Raw genomic sequence first — 21,065 nt, forward strand, 5'->3', positions numbered from 1 at the left:
AGCTAAAATTGGCTCAGTTTTACAATGCTGGTCCAGAGCAGAAATGTAGTACTGGTAGTGGGGTTTTTTTCCATTAGAAAAAAAATATTTAAGTGCAATTTATGTTGTATGCTATTTTGGTTCAATATTACTACTTAGAGATGACAATCTGCTCAAGTTCAAAATATTTTAGTTGTGTGTTTAGATTATCAATGAAAAAGTATTTAAAATATTTTTTGAAAAATTATTTTAAAATAAAAATCAATGAGTTAGACAGAAACTCTTAAAATGGCAAAAATAAAAAACGACTTGATGTTAATGTTAAACTTCGCTAGGTGGCGGTAATTTATCCTCGCGCTGCATTTCAAACAGACGAAGAAGACAGGAAATAAAGATGGCGGCCGGTGGAAGGGGTGGTGTGACTTCATGTGGCTGTAAAGGCATTCGGAGGTGTCTAGTCTGCGAGAGATTCAAGGAGAATGATCTACCACTTCCGAGAGAGCCAGAGGTATTCAAAACTACCTTTTTATTCCAAAGCAGAATCAGAAATCACACCATAACGGTCGCTCAAATTAAACTACGGAAGTCTATAAAGGACAATTTCTTGTTTACATTTTGTTGACGTCTCTTAAATTGGGTTTTAGAAACAAAAATAACATTATTGCGTGATTATGTGCATGTTATTTTTCTCTGGTTGTTAATTAAATTATCTAATATTAGTAATGACCGATTAGTTTTGACCGATTATACACACAGCTCATGGTTTTTACTTTTTGCAGTAAATTGTAAATATGCTAAGAATTGATGTTTTTAATTAATCAGACTACTTTTAACATCTTTCAAACAAAAGAAACTACTGTAAATACTGTACGTCTGTCAGGTGGGACCTTTGAGAACAGTCTAAAAAATAAGACTGTGGCATGCAACGTTTATTTAAAGTTTGCCATAAAGAAAAATGGTTAAAAGATAATCATTTGCACTGATGATTGAAGATGTATTCCATTGTCACATAATAAAAAAAGCTTTGCTGTATGAGTTGCTTGCTCATACAATGCCACAAAAAGAATGAAATAAGTGACATATAATATAATGATAAATTTGCTGTTCACACCTATGTAATACTGTTGTTCATCATCAATGATAAATAAAACGTGGCATACTTTTATATGTCGTCAAGGCGAGAATGGACACATTCAAAACCATTGATCGTAGACATGGGGAACATGTATCTGTAGGAGATCTCATGTCAGGGATTAGTAAGCTTTCCAATGAGGCGCTCAAACTCTCCACTCATTCATCCTGTTCAGGTTTACGTTTCTTTCTTTTTTTTCTCTACAAGTTTAAATTTTTTGTTTCAATGTTTGTGATTTTGTGCATTTATTGACTTATTAAAGGTTGTGCATCATTTCCACTATAATCCTGAAATGAGGGTCGCCACATGCAAAAATGCCACAGCAGCAGCTTCCTTCCCTTATCCTGGAGTCTTCCTGTGGTTGAACTTCATCTCTGAAGAAGAGGAGGACGAGCTGTTAAAGTCAATGGACAAGGACGTGTGGATTCAGTCTCAGTCTGGTCGGAAAAAGCAGGTTAGCTGAACGCACAATGGTGATTTGGATGAAAAGACACATCTGATTGACACAACTGATCAGAAATACATATGGTACACTATCCTTATGATCAAATCAAGAAGACACTCATGGACTGTGTTGGTCTGAAGAAGTTGTAAAGCTTTTTATTACTTTATGAAGTAAAGTTGGAAGTCATGGTGCAAATCTTACCGTAGAAATGTATGTAATTCATATCATAAACAAAAGTATTTTCTCATTTTGTTACAGGATTTTGGCCCCAAGGTGAACTTTAAGAAGAGGAAAGTGCGTGTGGGGGACTTCTCTGGGCTGCCAATGTTAAGCCACAAACTAGTTCTTCGTATGCAACGAGAGCCCATTCTCGCACACTTTGAACCAGTGGAGCAGTGTAACCTGGACTACCATCCAGAACGCGGCTCCGCCATCGACGCTCACCTGGACGACTCGTGGCTGTGGGGGGAGCGGCTGGTCACCATCAACATGCTGTCGGACACGACTCTCACCATGTCTGTGGACGAGGGGCTGCCTGAGGCGGGACTAATGGGGGCCGTGCATGTCGCTGTGCAGCTTCCTCGTAGATCTTTAGTGGTTTTGTTCGGCGAGGCACGGCACCGGTGGAAACACGCCATCCACAGGGAGGACATTCATGACCGCAGAGTGTGCAGCACGTACAGAGAGCTTTCTGCAGAGTTCCTACCTGGAGGGGAGCAGGCAAATCTGGGAACTAAGCTGCTGGAAGTGGCTTCAAGATACCAAGGAGCTCCGTCATGATCAGGAACTGCCTTCAAGCTGAGGTGAAATCTGTAAATGAGACTCCAAACTTCCTCAGGTTATATTACATTAGAAGATCAGTTCCTTCACTGGTAGTGCAAGATCTGATTTATAAGAAGGGATCTGATGTTTATATTAAACTCAGGCTTATAATTGTAAAAACATTTTCAACAAACAGTTTTATTAGACGTTTTATAAAGATAATCGTTTGGTCCCACAAATTACAAATTTGACTAAGTTACAATTTGTAATTTGTTAGATGTTAAGTGAAAAATGTCTGGAACAAAAATGTCTTACTGTCACGGTTTATTATCACATAATTTGTTGGGAACTATGAAATGCTTGAAATTTGTGTACAGTAATTGAAATGCAAATCCTATTTGCTACACTTACCAGTAGATGTCGTTAAGTCAACCTGTTGTCAATAGCTGAGCAACACAGTTATGAATTATGTTTTTACCAGTTTGTCTGCCTGTGTAATGATTAAGTGAGACTATTTCAGCTAAAGTTAGTTTAAAAGAATATGTTTAATATCAGAGTGCTGTTATTTCTTCATTTATTCCATGTTTTAATGCATACTAAGACATTTAGTTTTAATGGATTTTTATTTTATTACTAGCTCCATCTGATATCACAATTTGGATGTCAATGTGTTCCATTAGCAATTCCGTAGCATCGAGACTCCCTCAGTAACATAAGATACAGCTTTAGTGGAGGAATTTGAGTTGTTAAAACAGCAAAGAATGAAGAAAAGGATTGAATTGACAAACTTAGAATGATTAAAGGGAACTGAACTATCAAGGGTAAAATAACAGACTATTAGTAAGAAATAATAATAAGGAATAGACGCATATACATACAATATTTATTTGTCAGCAGTTATGTTATAAAGTGCCTGTTAGTGTTTGCATAATGAAGGGGAAAGTGTGTGTGGTCAGTGTGATTAATTAAGAAACGACTTGCGGTGTGTATATGTATTTACACTACACTATTCATATTTATTATTATTATTAATGATAAATTCTTATTTTTAACTTTTTGTTTATGGAAGAGGGAAGCTAGGATGTACCTTGAGATAATGTAGTGAACTATCACCACCATCTGCTTGGTGTAAAACTGCATATTCTGTTATTTCACTCATACATTTTCTATGAAATGGCATATTATAAATAATTTTAAAGAGGTCTTGTTGTGTTTCTTGTATTCTCTCTATTTTTTTGCATTAATTCAATAGCACAGGAGTGTCGGTCTTAAGGCCCGTGGGTGAAATACAGCTAGTAAGAGCACCTTATCTTTGCTAATATTGAAAAAAAAAAAAAAAATGGTTATTCCTAAAATGTTAAAAAATTTTAGTTAATTGCCAACATTCAACTCAGTTTGATTTATTTTTTTTTTTAAATAAAGGAAGTAAAAACTATCTTATCAATACTGCGCCACCGAAAAGCGAGCCATCAGTCAAACATCTATAACTGAACTATAATTGGTATAAAAATAAAAATTTTCCCAGTCGTTTTTCCAGTGGGCTATAGTGGGCTAAATTGGGCCTCCAGTTTGACTCATGTGCATTAGTCATTGGGAAAATGACCACGTGTAACTGAATGCATTACACTGACAGTAGGATAACGTAGTATAATTGTGTAATTTTTATGTATTAAATGTATAACGTATACAGACAACCTAATTAAAGAAACGTAACATTTTAAAGTATTTTCTTTCAGTTTGGTCCTCCTACGTGAGAAAGTCTGTCTTTTACATGTTACCATGGCAACTGTCTTCATTATAATGAGCTGGTAGCAGGGTGGGGTCGCTGGTGGAGACAAACGCTGTGCTGCAGTGTTTCTTTAAATATTTCAGTGATCATTTTTCATTGTAGAACTTGTAAAATATAGATTTTTTTACATTATACCTAACCTTGTATTTTAAAACAGTATTACTTTTTTTTTTTTTTTTTTTTTGCTTTGTTTACTTCGCGTGCTTTACTCTGAAGGCGGCTTTTGAGCCGGATGTCCCTGTGAGCTGCTGCTGGTGATGCGCTGCTGGTCGCTGCTGTGGATTATTAACGCCCGGAGTTTAACGTAAACCCGCTCATTCCTCAGGGTGGGGGGACTTTACTCACCACTGCTAGCTCTGTTACTCTGTTGGCGGATACACCGACACAGCGAGTACGTTCCGGTTGTGGGATTTTAACGCACTCGGAGGCTTTTCTCATGTAGCCTGTTAGCTAGCCGCTGGATACACAGCAGGCTTTTTGTTCCGCTCTCAGACAGCCCGTGCATGACAAATGACATTACCTCTGTTCTCTACGAACACAGCAGGTCACAGAGGGCCTGCTTGTTGAAGGTGTCAGGAATAACCAGCCTCCTCCTCCTCCAGCTCCGGGGATAAACCCCCCGGTCACTGTCCGACTTTATGGCCGGGAATCCGAGGAGGGGCGCCGGTCTCATCGGCTTGATGAAGGACGCATTTCAGCCTCACCAACAGCCTGTCCAGCCTCACCAGCCTGCAGTGGTCGATAAGAAAATGGTGGAGAAATGCTGGAAGCTGATGGATAAGGTAAATTAAACCCTTAGAATTCGTAATACACACGACAACATTTTTAACACACTATGCAAATGTGTATAAAGTTTATATTGTGCCAATTGTTACACCACAGTAAAGAGTGAAAGGAATATTATTACATAGACTTGTAAATAAATAGTTCTGTCTTGTGCCTTGAAATGAGAAGATAATGTAAATTTTGTAATACTGGTGATATATCTATATATATATATAATTTTTTTTTTTTTTTTTTTTTTTTTTTTTTTTGACTAAGTAGTAGGTCTTCCTGTTTTTTGCAACTTTTAAGATAGAGGAAGTTCTGGACGACTTGAGTTCATAATAAAATAGAAACAAGAATGAATTAAGCATGTTTCTTTTATAAGGTATACTTTTAAAGTCATTTTGTTTTAATTCTGGAAATAAACACTTTTAGGAATACAATTTTTGGGGAGAATTTTCTTATTCTGAGGCCTTGAGCTTCTGCTAAATACTTTGATTCATGTGTATTACTAATAAGAATGTAAGTAAACAGACAAACAACCAAATTAAGCGATTCATTCACCTTTAAGTACTTTTCCAATCTGAAGTCAGTTTTTACATTTGTTTTAGTGACTTTTAAACAGTCATTACTGATTTGCTTGCATACTAATAAACACGAGTTGTCAATGGAAGTTAAAACAGATTTTAGAACTTCTCGTTTGTTGGGATTTATATAGTTGGAGCCGTTTCCCAGAAAAGACTTAAAATAGCAAACCATTTACCAGACACCACCAAGCATTGAGTTAGGTAATCATTTCAATCTTTTCTATGCAGACAGAGTAAACACAACGTGTTCTAAATGCTTCACTTCAGCTTTGCTACTGTTGGTGTTTTTTAGGGTTGCATGGTGCAGACAGGATCTTATTCCAGTTTACTCTGGACTAAAGGCAGGGCACACCCTACCCAGGTCAACAGACCATTGCAGACAGACACACTCACTCCTACAGTCAAATTAGAAATCTCAACGGACCATGTAATGAAACCAGATTATAGGGGAAAAAAAACTATGATTATTTTGGGGTGAACGTGTAAACTCTCGGCAACTATCGCTACTCATTGCATTGCTAGACATGTGTATACACTAGAAATATGCACGTGGTGCAAACTACAGACAACCTAAATACATTGGAGCTTTCAAAGTGCACACACATCCTCTGTACATGACGTTAGATCTCATATACACACACACCACAACCAAGCCTTTCATACATGATCTGAACAGGAAGTACTGCAATCATAACCAATTACATGCATAGACTTCAGCACCATGACATACACTATGTATACACTATATATTGTTTTCATGGTGCATTGACTTGATATCTTTACAATAAATTATTTTTGTTCAAACAGCTGGCTGTAAGAATGTTCACGACAAGAAAGTGGAGCCAATGTAAACTGGGGCACATTTATTTCCCAGAGATCCGTCTAATTGGGAAGTTCCCAGTGAATTAGGGCACAGTGGTTTTCTAAGGAGTTTGTGCTGTTTCTTTTTTTTTAAGTATTTGATTAGAGACGGTGTGTTCATCTTCTGTTTCATCTTTTTTCATTTTGCTTCAACTGAAACTGAAATGAAATAGATGTTGAGATATCGTGTCAAAAGATATTAGTCAGAAGTGATGGAGACGAGTGAGAGTGATGGCGCCAGATAAAGGTGTGATATACAGTATATATATAGTGCCTCACACTGCAAGAATGGAGGTTGTCTTTATGGTTTATGTGGTTCATTTGTTTTTGTAACGGATTATAAATGATATCATAGTTTCCAGTACTGCAGCATTAGACAAAAAATGTAAATGAGTTCTGTCAAAGATTGAATACATCCAATTGTTACTCATTGTGCCATTGATAGTGTATTTTATTCAAAACAAATGTTAAAATACTGAAACTGAGCATGAAAAATATAAATGGTAGTTGTGACTAGAAGAAAATGTTATTTTGGATACTTTTTATATAGTTTGTTTTATTTAATATCCCACACTAGTAGCATCCCCACGTACTGTAAATATTTGGTTTATCGCTAAACAATTTTTTTATTGTTTGACTGATATTTTAAACTACCATGGATACAATCATCTATCTTTTCACAAAATAAACATGTCTACTAAGTAGGTTAAGTGTTGCTAAAGAGAAACTTGATGTTTTTGCAGTCTTAAAGCATTTAAAATATGTAAACCTTTGAAGGAAAAAAAAACAGATTAATTTAGCCTTTGAGCCAACTATTAGAAATGATTTACATTTTCCTATGGAATTTTTCTTTTCTTGGCTTTAGCTTTCTTTCTCATTCCAGTGTTACAAAATTTAAAATTTCAGATTATTGGTGAATGTGTGGAAATGTTAATATTTGCTCAAAAGTCTTGGTCAGGTGGCTGGACAGGTTTTAAACAAACATGGCTCAGGCTGTATAATGCTGTTATATCATTCTGCTTTATTAAGACCAAACCACTTCATGTTACACAATGTCGTCGCTGTTCATCTCCTCCTGTTTATGCTATAATCAGTCTTCCATTAGTCTCTGATCTGGTCTTTCATATTTTCCTTTCAGGTGGTGCGTCTGTGTCAGAACCCCAAGGTGGCACTGAAGAACAGCCCACCCTACATCCTGGATCTGCTCCCGGACACTTACCAGCACCTGCGCACCGTGCTGTCCAGGTACGAGGGCAAGATGGAGATCCTCGGGGAGAACGAGTATTTCCGCGTGGTTGTGGAGAACCTGACCAACAAGACAAAGCAGACCATGAGCCTCTTCAAGGAGGCAAAGGAGAGAATGTACGAGGAGAATTCCCAGCCCAGGTGAGCCCATGACCGGATGAAAAAAAAACATCCTGTTGTCGAGTTTTTGCCTCACGTGAAACCGGGAAAAAAGACATCATCTCTTTCAATTAAAAGGCGGAAAAAGACAAAATTAAAATTCTTTGAGTATCAGAGCAGGAAATGTCACTAATCTTTCATTTCAATACATTATTACAAAGCATCATAATGTGCTCCATCCTCTGTATCCCTTCTGTGTGGAGTTTTTGAAATGATGTAAAATTTAATTCACACGAAGAAAACATATAGTAGTAGGATCCAATTCATCCATTAACTCAGCATTTCTGTGTTCCTCTAGTAGGGCTGCACGATTATGGTCAAAATGATAATCACGATTATAATCACAATTATTTATCATGTTAGGAAAAAACCTGTTTTTAGTACACTACTTTTAAACAACCGTGTACAGTTTACAGTGCAAAATTAATATTTAAATAACAATTATATTAAAAACATAATAAAAAAAAATTAACTCTAATTTAAAATGTGCCAAAGGCTAACTGAATGAATGCACTATTACAGAGTGCAGAGCCCATATTTTAAATAAAAATATCAGGTTAGTTTAATTGTGAGAATCAAAAACAATCATCACGATTAAAATTAGAATGTACAGCCCTACCCTCTAATCTCTCCATTATTATAGACTGATTATCAGCACTGATATTTGGCATTTTGACTCATAACGCCATCAGCCTTTTTTTAATCCGACAATTGATAAGAGATCAATTTAAAATGAGCTTATCTTGGCTCTGATGCAGCACACCTCTCCACCTGCAGTCACTGCCCTGTCTCCAGCTTTGTCCCACCCACAACAACATGTGATTGGTTAGATGCAGAGCTCAGGTAACAGCCAATCAATAGTGAAAGCTACATGCAGCGGTAACGCACGCACACGCATGCAATCATGCAAGCTTTAATTACTGGAAACATGGTTGCTGATAATTTGAATAGGGAAATAGTCATAATATATCTGTATGAGAGATAGTAAAAGTCAGTTAGTTTTATTGCAGGGAAGCACAATGAGGTTATGCGTGTGCGTAGTCAGCATGAGAAGCTGATGAAACTGACAACACCTTTTGTTGCTAATTTGAAAATACTTTTTATTCTTGAAATTATTTTACACCAATATTTTTACTTTTACTGCAAATTAATATCAGCTCCAAATATTGGTTATCAGCCTCTTTGACAACTAATAATCGTTATCGGCCCTGAAAAAAAACATATTGGTCTATCACTAATTTCTAGAACTGTATATAGCTAAAGATCCTAGCAGCCACACAAATCTGTTTGTAACCACTTCTTTTTTTTAAAATGTTTTTTTAAACTTTTTTCTTGATAACAGCATGTATGCCACAAACCCATCAGTTGCAATCAATTTGGCTGTGGCTTTGCTGAACCTCAAAAAATGTAAAAATTTTGCTGACACGAATTGTACAAATGTGTCAAAATGTAGCCTTACATTTGTAACATTTAGATTGAGACAGATTGGTCTGTCTGCAGGCAGAAGAGCATCAGCTGCGTGGGCTAAAATGTACAATAAACAAATGATTAAAATGTCACAATCGGGTCCACTTCCTCTTTCTCTCAAAGCCATTACTAAGCAAAAGGTCTTTCAAGCATTTCCTCTGCATCAACTACACGCCAGGGTTAGATTACCAGTAATCAGCCATTGGAGGATTTACTGAGAGAAGCACTAAGCAAGATACATTTATAGCAACTCCTATAATGATATCCACTAGGAAGTGGGTCAGCAACACAAAATAAAAGGTGCAACACTGCAGGTCTGTGTTTTTTACTTAAATGAAAATATAAATGTAGTTAAAAATATAAATGTTGTTGTGGGACAAATGCGTTTAGTTTTACATCCTCAAAGGTAGAGGAGGCATATACACACTAGAATGTATGTTTAGAAAAATAAAAATTTGTACTGTAAGTTAAAAAAAATGCGGGTTTTTACTTGGCAAACAAGCCAAAAATAAACTATATTTAAAGTTGTGTTTTAACTTCAATTCAATTTTGTATGATTCATTTTTGTAATAAAACTTGCGTGTCGCTCATTGCTCTTTCTTCCATTTCCTCAGACGTAACCTGACCAAGCTGTCCCTGATCTTCAGTCACATGCTGGCGGAGCTAAAAGCCATCTTCCCCAACGGCCTCTTTCAGGGCGACAACTTCAGGATCACCAAAGCTGATGCTGCTGAGTTTTGGAGAAGGTCATTCGGGGACAAGTAGGTTTCTCATTTAGCGAGTTGTCAGTACAACCCAATGCTGGACGCTTTCTTTTACATCAATTACTTTTGCACAGTTGCTTGTTTTAGACCTAAGGTCCGAGTGTTTGTCACTACGTAAGGTGATTTTGTTTCTCCCCTCCCTCCTTCCTGTGAAGGACCATAGTGCCATGGAGGACATTTCGTCAGGCTCTTCATGAGTTCCATCCAATCAGCTCAGGTTTGGAAGCCATGGCTCTAAAATCCACCATCGACCTCACGTGCAACGACTACATTTCGGTGTTTGAGTTCGACATCTTCACACGGCTTTTCCAGGTGAGACAATTCCACAGCTTGGCATTCTGGTATGTACGACACAATGCTGCTGTTTGTACAGAGGTTATTTAAAGTCCAACACCCCCACAAAAAAGCATGAAAAGACTTTTAAGACGCAAAATTTCAGGCACAGATTCGTGTAGATGTTTTAGCGCAGCAGCTGCAAACAGACCTCATGCTTAAAAAATGAGGACACACTTGTCTAAATATTTTGTTTATAGTGCTGTTGTATGTAAACAACCTCACAGAGAAGGGCCTTCTCAACCACTGGGTGGAGGAGAACTGCAGCGTTACAGTACTACATTGGTTTGGAGCTGGAAGGCTGAATTGAATTAATGATGGGCCTTTTTACTGCATCTTCTACACAAGTTCTATATTCGTGATTGTATGAATGCAAAAATACTTGAACGTCTCTGTAGATCAGAGGTTGGCAACTTTACTAACAGTAAAGGCCACAAAAATGTGATTTTTCTGATTTGACGACCATGTTATATGATCCATGTCAGAATTTAGAATAATGACTGATTTGAGCATTATTACAGAAAAGAAAAAAAGAGGTTTTTTGTAATTTTATTGTAGTTTTGTATATATTTTTTATTCCGTTTATTTTCATCTTGTGTTTTTGGAGTCCTTTTGTGGCTTTTTGTTGTTTTGTAGATGCAATTAATTTGTATACCTTGTTTGTTTTTAGGATAAATATGTATATTGGGTCAAAAAAGTATTTAATCAGCCACCAATCGTGCAAGTACTCCCACTTAAAAGATGAGGGGCCTGTAATTTTCATCATGGGTATACCTTGGTAAAATAAGAATTTGGTCACCTACAAACAAGCAAGATTTCTGACTCTCGCAGACCTGTAACTTCTTCTTTAAGAAGCTCCTCTGTCCTCCACTTGTTACCTGTATTAATGGCACCTGTTTGAGGTTGTGGACAGGTGTATTTTATACTGATAATGACTTCAAACAGTCACACTCCACTATGGCCAAGACCAAAGAGCTGTCAAAGGACACCAGAAACAAAATTGTAGACCTGCACCAGGCTGGGAAGACTAAATCTGCAAAAGGTAAGCAGCTTGATGTGAAGAAATCAACTGTGGGAGCAATTATTAGAAAATGAAAGACATACAAGACCACTGATAATCTCCCTCGATCTGGGGCTCCACGCAAGATCTCACCCCGTGGGGTCAAAATGACCACAAGAATGGTGAGCAAAAATCCCAGAACCATACGAGGGGACCTAGTGAATGACCTGCAGAGAGCGGGGACCAAAGTAACAAAGGCTACCATCAGTAACACACTACGCCGCCAGGAACTCAAATCCTGCAGTGCCAGACGTGTCCCCTTGCCCAAGCCAGTACATGTCTGGGCCCGTCTGAGGTTTGCTAGAGAGCATTAGGATGATCCAGAAGAGGATTGGGCTAATGTCATATGGTCAGATAAAACCAAAATAGAACTTTTTGGTAAAAACTCAACTCCTTTTGTTTGGAGGAGTAAGAACACCATACCTACTGTAAAGCATAGGGGTGGTAACATCATGCTTTGGGGCTGTTTCTCTGCAAAGGGACCAGGATGACTGATCCGTGTAAAGGAAAGAATGAATGGGGCCATGCATCGTGAGATTTTGAGTGAAAACCTCCTTCCATCGGCAAAAGCATTGAAGATGAAACGTGGCTGGGTCTTTAAGCACGACAATGATCCCAAACACACCAACCGTGCAATGAAGGAGTGGTTTCATAAAAAGCATTTCAAGGTGCTGGAGTGGCCTAGCCAGTCTCCAGATCTCAACCCCATAGAAAATATTTGGAGGGAGTTTAAAGTCTGTGTTGCCCAGCAACAGCCCCAAAATATCACTGCTCTAGAGGAGATCTGCATGGAGGAATGGGCCAAAATACCAGCAATAGTGTGTGAAAACCTTGTGAAGACTTACAGAAAACGTTTGACCTCTGTCGTTGCCAACAAAGGGTCCATTACAAAGTATTGAGATTAACTTTTGTTATTGATCAAATACATATTTTCCCCATAAGTTGCAAAAGGCCTCTCATCTTTTTAAGTGGGAGAACTTGCACAATTGGTGGCTGACTAAATACTTTTTTGCAGCACTGTATATTTTTGTTGTTGTTTTGTGTATTTTTCTGTTTGTGTATTTATGGATAGGTTATATAAAATTGTTGGGTGTCTGTCCATCAGCCAGGATGGAATTGCAGTCCATCTCATCCTTTGATTCTGCATTATAATTAGTGATTTGATCAAATATAGTCATTAGATGGAGCATGAGGATTTTGAAAAGTTTCTTTGTTCATTAGATCATTGCTGTGTGTGTGTGCGTGTGTGTGCGTGTGCGCGCAGCCATGGTCGTCTCTCTTGAGGAACTGGAACAGTCTTGCAGTCACACACCCTGGTTATATGGCCTTTCTCACATATGACGAGGTCAAAGCTCGACTGCACAGGTTCATACACAAACCTGGAAGGTAAGAACACACACATTCTATAATATGTTTTCAATCTCAAACAAAGATCAACAGTTAATTTCAGCTACTGCTATGTTTTCTCTCCTTCAGCTACATCTTCAGGCTGAGCTGCACCCGTCTTGGCCAGTGGGCGATTGGTTATGTGACGGCCGACGGGAACATCCTGCAGACCATCCCCCACAATAAACCCCTTTTCCAAGCTCTCATTGACGGATACAGAGAGGGATTGTGAGTCACAATTACAACACTGGGACATTCCTCCACTTGATGCAATGTACAGAAAATCACACTGGAGTTATTTAAGTGCAGAAATAAACCAAGCAGCCATACCAACAGATCCACTGACAGGTGAAGGAAATGCTACCGATCATTTAGTTATCACAGCATCTGGTAATAGATTAGATCAATAGTATAATAAAATGGTGAATATAGTAATTTATTAGGGGTCTCTCGATCCAATAGCCTGAAAACAAATATTGGATTCAAATTTCCGGATTTTCCGATTTTTTTCTTTTCTTTTTTTTTTCATTTTATTCAATTGTAGAATACTGTAGATATTTAGTAACCAATTGGTTATTAATAAATGGGTCAGTTTTTCTCATACCTACTGTTGCGGACTACTGTTCTTTGAGTAACATTTGATCAAGCCTTTTTTAACATTCCACACCACAAAATAAGTCATAATTTTTTCTTAAAGAAAAGAGAGAATTTTTTTTTTTAAATTATGTATGATTTATGCTGATATTAGATCAATATCGGTATCGGCCGATGCGCAAGGCTGCAATATCGGTATCATATCGGAAATGAAAAAGTTCTATCGGGACATCCCTACAATTTATGGGAAATATTTTTCTTCAATGTTGATAGGCTTATGAACAAACGATGAATGTAATTATTTTCTTTTCACGACACGTCATAAAAAAAAAAAAAAATCAATCTTTGTGCACTTTTTTTAAAAAAAAGTCAACCTGAAGTTTTAAAGCTGGTAAAACCTCATGCTGTGTCTGTGTTCTGTGTGTTCCTCTACATCGTGCGTCTCCAGTTATCTGTTTCCGGACGGCCGTGCTCAGAACCCAGACCTCACAGGGCTCTGCGAACCTTCTCCTCAGGATCACATCAAAGTCACTCAGGTTTGACGTCCCTCGATTCTAATCAGTAAAGCAGCTGTTGCTCTCCTCGTGTGTGTGTGTGTGTGTGTGTGTGTGTTACCCTCTCCTCTCTTTGTCCCTGCAGGAGCAGTACGAGCTGTACTGTGAGATGGGCTCCACTTTCCAGCTCTGCAAGATCTGCGCCGAGAACGACAAGGACGTGAAGATCGAGCCGTGCAGGCACCTAATGTGCACTTCCTGTCTGACTGCCTGGCAGGTGAGCAAATGAGCCTCTCTCACATTTGAAGATTATATTCAGCCTTAATGAACAATGGTTTCTTTCCTGTTTCTTGACGTTATGAATGTGTCTGCACGTGGCAGGAGTCGGAGGGTCAAGGTTGCCCGTTCTGCCGCTGTGAGATTAAAGGTACGGAGCCCATCGTCGTCGACCCATTCCACCCAAAGGCAGGCGGGGCTTCCTTTGCTGGTTTTCAGGCATCCAGCAGAGCAGAAAGTGCTGCCAATGAGGAAGAGGATGATGACCGGTTAGAAGATCAGAATCTTGTCATGAGCAGGCTGGCCTGCACTAAGGTAAACCATTCATTCCTTTGTTCACTCAACATTAAACTGCTGACAGGCTATCATGGCTACATCCTGCTGTGTTTTTTGTTCAGGTTGAACGTCCAGCTTCTCCTGTCTCTCAGCTGCCCCCGGTGCCTCCACGGCTCGACCTCCTGCAGCAAAGGTCCTCCAGCTCCCACAATGTACTGGGCCCAGGAGCCACAGCCAAGGTAAGACTAAAGATGAATACTCCCAGTAACACAGAGGGCTTACTTCAGTTTTTATAGAGAATCTCTTATAAATCAACAACAATAAACTGAAATCCTTCTCCTTTTTTTTATTTTTTCACCATTGGATTAATTTTGTGATGATGTGGACTGGGGACCGATGGGTTGTGTTGTCATCATGTCCCTGTTTATTGGGAAGTTTAAACTGAAAGGGCTTTGGTTCTGATTAAGAGCGTTACCTCCTGGAAACCAGCAGCTGAAATAAGCTTTGTTTGCTTTAATCTGGGCCTGAATGTTGATCCTGAGGTTCTATTTCGTCTCTCTTCTGGACGTTTAGGGTTGGAATTGTTTCAGTTTTTGTTTTTTGTTTTTCTGTCCCTCTTCCTCCCATAAGCAGGTACCGGCCACTCACAGAGACAAGCCTTTACCTCTCCCCCCTGCCCTGAGAGAGCTGCCCCCTCCGCCGCCTCCTGAGCGCCCCCCTCTGGTTGGACAGGATTCCAGACTTCAGAGGAGACCCCTTCCCTCCACACCAGACCAACCTGCCTGGGCCGCCAACTACATGATCCCACGGCCCGCCACCAAAGCCCCCCTGGCCCCGTCGCCGACCCCTCAGAGCAACGCCACCAACGGAGACGGACACAAACCCCAGGCAGCGACCAATGCCGTTTACTGCCTGGCTGCAAGGTACTAAACCTACACAGCAGTGATGTTCAACATGTTTTATACACACACACATTATGGATTTAACTGCTGTCCATTACAGAGAGGATTCCTAGATCATAACTACCAATATTTAAAAGATGGATTTAAAAAAAGAAACAACATATTTAGATTTTCAATTATGTATTTGAAATGTCATAGTTGTTCTCCCAGTCTCAGCTATTAATCTGCTGGTATAAGTGTAATAACAAACATCACTGTGTTTAGGTCTCTACCAGGAGCAGCGGTGCAGAGCGTGGAGAAGCCAGTGTCAGACTGTGAGGAGAACGAGTACATGAGTCCCACCTCTCTGCCTGCGTCTGGGGCCTCCTGGGTCATCTCAGGCTCCTCAGTGCCTCCGGCTCCGCCCCAGGCCAACCACAGCGACATCAGGTACTAATGACACCTCACAGACACATGCTGCTTTTCATCTAAGTCACCTTGAGCACTGATATTATATGGCTAGAGAAAAAAAAATGTTCATTTATACAGGTTTTATATAACACACTTATACATATAGAAAAAATTTGGACCATCAAATCAAAGACAAACGTATACTAACACATTGCAGGAGAAGAAAATACAAAAAAGGACAAAAAAAAAGACACAGGCTGTAAACTCACGGTTCCAGACCAGACAAAGTCCGCACATAGTTCAAGAATGGGTCCCAGGTTTTATAATATCTATTAGCAGGTCCGTTAAGGGTGCATCTGATTTTTTACAAGCTTGAGATTGTGCATCATATCTTTGATCCATTGGTTGTGTGATGGAGGGGTTACATCCTTCCATCTGGATAGTATCGGAGAAATATAGTTTAAAGTAATGAAAAGATAAAACGAGCACCTCTGATGTCTGGAGTCACTGAGCTGTGTCCAGCAGAGGGCGCTGCAGCCTTATTATCCTACTTTGAACTTTGTTCTACACCTGTTTTATTCTGAGCCCAGCAGAATTAACAGAAAAACACTGGCCACGGTTACATGATAGTTATTCTGAATTAAAGTGTTCTGCTTCGTGTTTACATGGAAATGGTCATTCCTGAACTGAGGTTTACATGGAAAACCAGTTTATTCGGCTTTAGATAATTCTGCTTTAGGTCTGGGTGTTGGGAAGGCTCTGATTGGACAGGGGGCGAACATGACGTATCACGTCTATCAGGAGAAACACACAACAAACCTTTTATTGTCGGCTGTAACACAGAAGACTACACATAAGAACTGTTTTCACTTTTATTTTTAATTGTAGTTTCGATGCAACAGCTCGACAATAACACACGGTTTCAGTTTGGTCCTGAGCAGAAGAGAGAGAGGAACTAATCACTGGTAAATAAAGCTCAGTAAAACTCTGGAAAACAATCACCAGGAATAAATATTTGCTCCCTGGTAAAGACAGTAGCTCTAAGAACAGGTAAAAATGATAAACTTGGTGATATTACAGCCTGTACATGCAGTACGGGGACACATTTACTCCGCCTCTGGGTCCTAGTGCCAGCTGTTTGGTGAAGCCTGTTCTGTTGACCATCCACTCTTTTCATTATGTCCATGTCTTTTAAGGCTCTTATTAAATAGTCTAGGCTGGAGTCTGGGCCGCCATCTTGGATAATGTCGTCACCAGCGAGTCATTGCCGCAAGTCAAAACGATCCGAATGAACTTAAATCGGCTTTAAACAAGTTAAATGTTTACAAGGAAGAGGAATTATCTAATTCTGAATTAAAAACGGAATAAACCAGCCACTTAATTTGGATTTAAGTTTAATTCGGAATTAAATTAGCATTAGGAACTAAGTGTTTACAAGGTCAGTTTAAAGAGGAATTAAAGCTCCCATATAAACGTGGCCAATGAACACGTAAACAAAGCTTTAATAGTTTATTGTGAAGTGTTGAGAAAAGATGGAAACTTATTAAACTTTGTAGTTTATTGTTAATCAGCTTCTGTCCTCACAGCACTTGTTAGGTTTGCCTTTAACATTTAAAAACATTGTCTGTCTTGTCTAACCCTCCCCTCCCCCACAGTGAGGCGTGTAACAGCGACTCAGACGATCCCCAAGTTTATGAGTCCATGTGTAACATCCAGAGTCAGGCTGAGACGGCACAGGTCCCTGAGCTTGGTGAGGAAACATCAATTAAAATTCTGTTTATTCAGCGCTTTACGGTTTTATTAGTTTTAAATGATTTCTTGCACAAAAAAGGGTTAATTATCACCATATTGTGTGTCATAGAAGTAGAATAAAGTCGTTAGATTCAGCTCTGTTGACTTTTGTCTACATCAGCAATTTTTTGACACTTCACTTCCTCTCTTTATTTAGTTCTGCTGAAACAGTTTCATTATTTAATTTATCTAATTTAATCACTTAGTTAATGCATCACTGTTACCAAAATGACTTTAGCCTATTTTCTGGAGAGTTTGTTTATTAACACTTTTCTTCAATAGTTAAAAATCAAACAGTCAATAGACAGGATGAAGGTTTTTAACCCTCGCTAAGAGTCGAGGTGTGTTTACGTGTCTGAGTCGATGGAAATTGTGAATTTTGGTCTTTCAGACTTTCCTCCACATCCAGCCTCTCAGGAGAAAAAGGAGGAGATCATTGTGGAGGACATTTATGAGTACGACTGTCCCAGACCCCTCGTCCCCCCCGCCCCCACCAGGAGTGTTTTGGACATGAGCAGCTCTTCTTCAGCCTTCAGCAACCTCAGCATCGAAGCTCCTGTAGATGCCAGTGTGTATTATTATAATACATCTTACTACTGCTGATATCTGACTCCTGTTTGTGGGAGCAGGCGAATAAATGACCCTCAGAGTTTATGATTTAGAAGCAGTAAATTCTGCTCTTTACTTCTCTTAGTTAATGTGTGTGTGTGTGTGTGTAGGTATGATTTCAGCAGGTCTGGACCATGAAAGCCCCCCCAAACCTTTACCACGGCGAGCCAACTCAGACCGCAGGTTGAGACCCATGAACCGAGAGTTGCCTGACGTCCCCGGTCCCTCCACCTCCTCCACCCCCCCTCCCCCTCCTGCAGGGAGCCTAGCTCTGAACGGGGAGATAGAGTGTCTGATGTCCCAGGGCTACTCCATCCAGGACATCCAGAAGGCTCTGATGATCGCTCAGAACAACCTGGAGACGGCCAAGAACATCCTGAGAGAGTTTGTCTCCATTCCCCCCGCCGCTCACATTGCCACATAGTCGCTCCACCCTCAGCACACTCTCCACTTCCTGTGGGCGTGGCTGTGTTCAGGACGCATCCCAACATCACAAACCAAGGGCGAGCAAGTTTGTGGAATTATCTGAATTGTTTGAGTGTTAAAATCTAAATGTTTGGGTCTGACTAACAATCCTGATCTGGTTTATCCTCAGAGTATCTAAAGTGGTCACACACACACACACACACACACACACACACACACACACACACAGAGCTCAGCCTTAAAACTTCTCCATGACTGTGTTTTTCCTACGTGTTCTATTACAGGTGAACGTTGGAGCCTCACTGAGTTACCCTGACACTCAACACCAGTGATTGGCTGTTTCACTCCATGCTGCTCAGTGTGGTGCATTCTGGGTAGGCAGCAGCAGCTTTGTGTAGTTGTATCACTTAATGTGAATGTTGCAGAGCTCTGGTTCAGTAACTGGTACTGTGCTCTTTAGTACTAACAGTGATAGGAACATGTTGGAATGGAGGAAAGCTGTTTTCAAACCTAACCTGGGGATAAAACGTTTTAACAGATGTTATTGAAACATGCTTTGCTTTGTTCTAAAGGACAAACATTAAAGCAGAATTCTGAAGAGGTTTGACTTCCTATGAAGGCTGAGGTTTTGGTCGTAGCCCAGAATAGTCTGACAGGAAGTGAAACGCTTCAGCTCATTTCTTGATTTTCTTTGTGCAGTAACACAGTGAATGTGCCTTCTGTCCGTGACCGCCTGCACACGCTTACTAATCACACTCCATCAGCAGGACTCAGACATCTAAACATGTGCATTAACCCTACAAAGCCTTTGCATTTCTCAGTCACGTGTAAAGCCCCTCATATTATAAAGTATCAAATATAATAGTATAATTTTATATATATAATGATATATATACACAATTTAAATTCCTTCATAAAGAACCTTTCAAATTTATACTTTATTCCCCCTCCGCTTAAGCTTTTTTAATTTAAAAATCTTTACCCCTCAGGCCCAAACTGTGAAATTGTAACTTTTCTGACAAAGGTTAATTTAAAATCAAAGTTTTTTGCAGGCCTTAAACTTGTGTAATCCAGGGTTAAATGTTATACAGAAAATGATTTAAAAAAAAAAAAAATGACCAAGCAAATATGGATTTACAGGTAAACCAGTAACCCTAAAGCTGGACTCTCTCTGCTCATTTCTCCAAACCACACTAACAACCCCCCAATGTTACCATGGTTACATTGTGACGTACTGTCACAGTGTACACCGGTTTGGCGAGCCACTACTCAACTTTCATAACCCCAATACTCGCATAACTGTAATAAGCTCTCTACTGTACACCAGTACCAAAATAATGTGCGTTTAGCTGGTGGGAATACAGCTCAGCTCCCATTAAGGACCAACAAAGCCTGATTGGAAACATTTGAGGACGTTTAACGTCTCAGCCTGTCTTTGATTCTAAAGATGTCTAAACAACATCAGTGTCCAAAGCTGGTTCTTGAGGCCATAAATTGTAAACGACTCCCTGCTCTAACACTCCTGAATTTAATTAAGTGACATTAAGCAGCTCTGCTAATGAACCTCTCAGCCTCAAGGTGGCCCTCAAGGACCAGGTTTGGAGAAGCCCGACCTACAGCTTTAATCGTCCTTATGAACCAAACCTGGGACTCAGCTGGGCTCCATTTATGTTCTGGGAAAAAGTGAACGAGCTTTGGGAAGTGCCAACATGTGAAGACGGTCCCTTTAGTGTTGATTCAGACCTACCGTTTAACTATGTGTAACTGTGCTGCTTTAGCCTTTGACAGGAACATGCCTACTAAACAATGTCTTCATTGCTTTGTTTTGCCTGTGTAGATATTTTATTTATTGTTTATTTTAATATCCTCTGCATTCATTGTGTTGCCATGGTTTCATGCCTTTAAGCCATTAAGATTTTTAATAAACTGTATTTTCTTTAATGTTGGATTCATGCGTTTTTTGTTCACACATGCAAACATTTACAGTTTAAAGTGTCAAACATCAGCACATGTAGAGCACAATCCAACTATTGCATTTTTTTTTTTTTTATTGAAACATCTGATCGGTGTGAGTTATGGTGCGTTCACACCAAATGCGTCAAAAGGGGCAAGTGTACATTCACAATATATAGTGGACGCGCTTCTAGGGAGCGTCGGAGGTCCCGCTGTGCGTCCCGCACTGAAGCATTTTGCACAGCTGACTCTTTTGGCACGTGTTTGGCGTTTCCAACACGGCTGGAGTTAGGATTGTTGAACATTTGGGGCATACTGCGGTGCGTCGACCAATCAGAAGCGTTCCCCAACTGTGACGTTTTCAGAATGAGAAGCGGAAAAAAACCACTAACCGGAGGCAGATGAACAGTGACGCTACCTTCAGTCAAAAAGGTTGTTACAGTCTCAGCGCGTCCAAATTCTGCTTTAATATGAGACGGTTTCCATCTGATAGAGAATGAAAGGGTAGATGTAGACGTTATGGCATCCTGATGATTTACACTGAAACATCCTGAGGAAAAAGAATAATTTAGTGTAAAAATACTGATTTTAGGGGAACTAATTCCATTGAAATTAAAAAT

At 39.5% G+C, this 21,065-nt stretch overlaps 2 protein-coding genes across 3 annotated transcripts; both read left to right on the plus strand.

Moving 5' to 3' along the window:
• Positions 1-358: 358 nt before the first annotated feature.
• Positions 359-2,478, plus strand: alkbh4 (alkB homolog 4, lysine demthylase). Its single transcript, XM_028467154.1, has 3 exons — positions 359-487; positions 1,374-1,565; positions 1,815-2,478. Exons 1-3 carry the CDS (start codon positions 374-376, stop codon positions 2,334-2,336), a joined length of 828 nt encoding a protein of 275 aa, XP_028322955.1. The 5' UTR covers positions 359-373; the 3' UTR covers positions 2,337-2,478.
• Positions 2,479-4,325: 1,847 nt separating this feature from the next.
• Positions 4,326-19,629, plus strand: LOC114475941 (E3 ubiquitin-protein ligase CBL-like). Of its 2 annotated transcripts, none has more exons than XM_028467160.1 (15): positions 4,326-4,889; positions 7,459-7,706; positions 9,806-9,952; positions 10,111-10,267; positions 12,613-12,734; positions 12,825-12,962; positions 13,777-13,864; positions 13,968-14,099; positions 14,204-14,413; positions 14,497-14,613; positions 15,005-15,297; positions 15,541-15,705; positions 17,322-17,416; positions 17,849-18,025; positions 18,177-19,629. In XM_028467160.1, exons 1-15 carry the CDS (start codon positions 4,746-4,748, stop codon positions 18,488-18,490), a joined length of 2,547 nt encoding a protein of 848 aa, XP_028322961.1. In that variant the 5' UTR covers positions 4,326-4,745; the 3' UTR covers positions 18,491-19,629. The 2 variants fall into 2 exon arrangements, with proteins under 2 accessions (XP_028322961.1, XP_028322962.1); XM_028467161.1 differs by having other exon boundaries at positions 4,327-4,889; positions 15,008-15,297.
• Positions 19,630-21,065: the final 1,436 nt, after the last annotated feature.

The sequence above is a fragment of the Gouania willdenowi genome, chromosome 14 (genome assembly GCF_900634775.1).
Source record: "Gouania willdenowi chromosome 14, fGouWil2.1, whole genome shotgun sequence".
In the NCBI taxonomy this organism is placed as follows: Eukaryota; Metazoa; Chordata; class Actinopteri; order Blenniiformes; family Gobiesocidae; genus Gouania; species Gouania willdenowi.

Excerpts from the sequence above, each read along its gene's own strand:
- LOC114475941 (XM_028467160.1), top strand. The coding sequence starts at position 4,746 with ATGGCCGGGAATCCGAGGAGGGGCGCCGGTCTCATCGGCTTGATGAAG. Across the intron at positions 9,953-10,110 it reads AGAAGGTCATTCGGGGACAA|GACCATAGTGCCATGGAGGA; the intron begins GTAGGTTTCTCA and ends CTTCCTGTGAAG. Across the intron at positions 12,963-13,776 it reads GACGGATACAGAGAGGGATT|TTATCTGTTTCCGGACGGCC; the intron begins GTGAGTCACAAT and ends GTGCGTCTCCAG.
- alkbh4 (XM_028467154.1), top strand. The coding sequence starts at position 374 with ATGGCGGCCGGTGGAAGGGGTGGTGTGACTTCATGTGGCTGTAAAGGC. Across the intron at positions 488-1,373 it reads CACTTCCGAGAGAGCCAGAG|GTTGTGCATCATTTCCACTA; the intron begins GTATTCAAAACT and ends GACTTATTAAAG. Across the intron at positions 1,566-1,814 it reads AGTCTGGTCGGAAAAAGCAG|GATTTTGGCCCCAAGGTGAA; the intron begins GTTAGCTGAACG and ends ATTTTGTTACAG.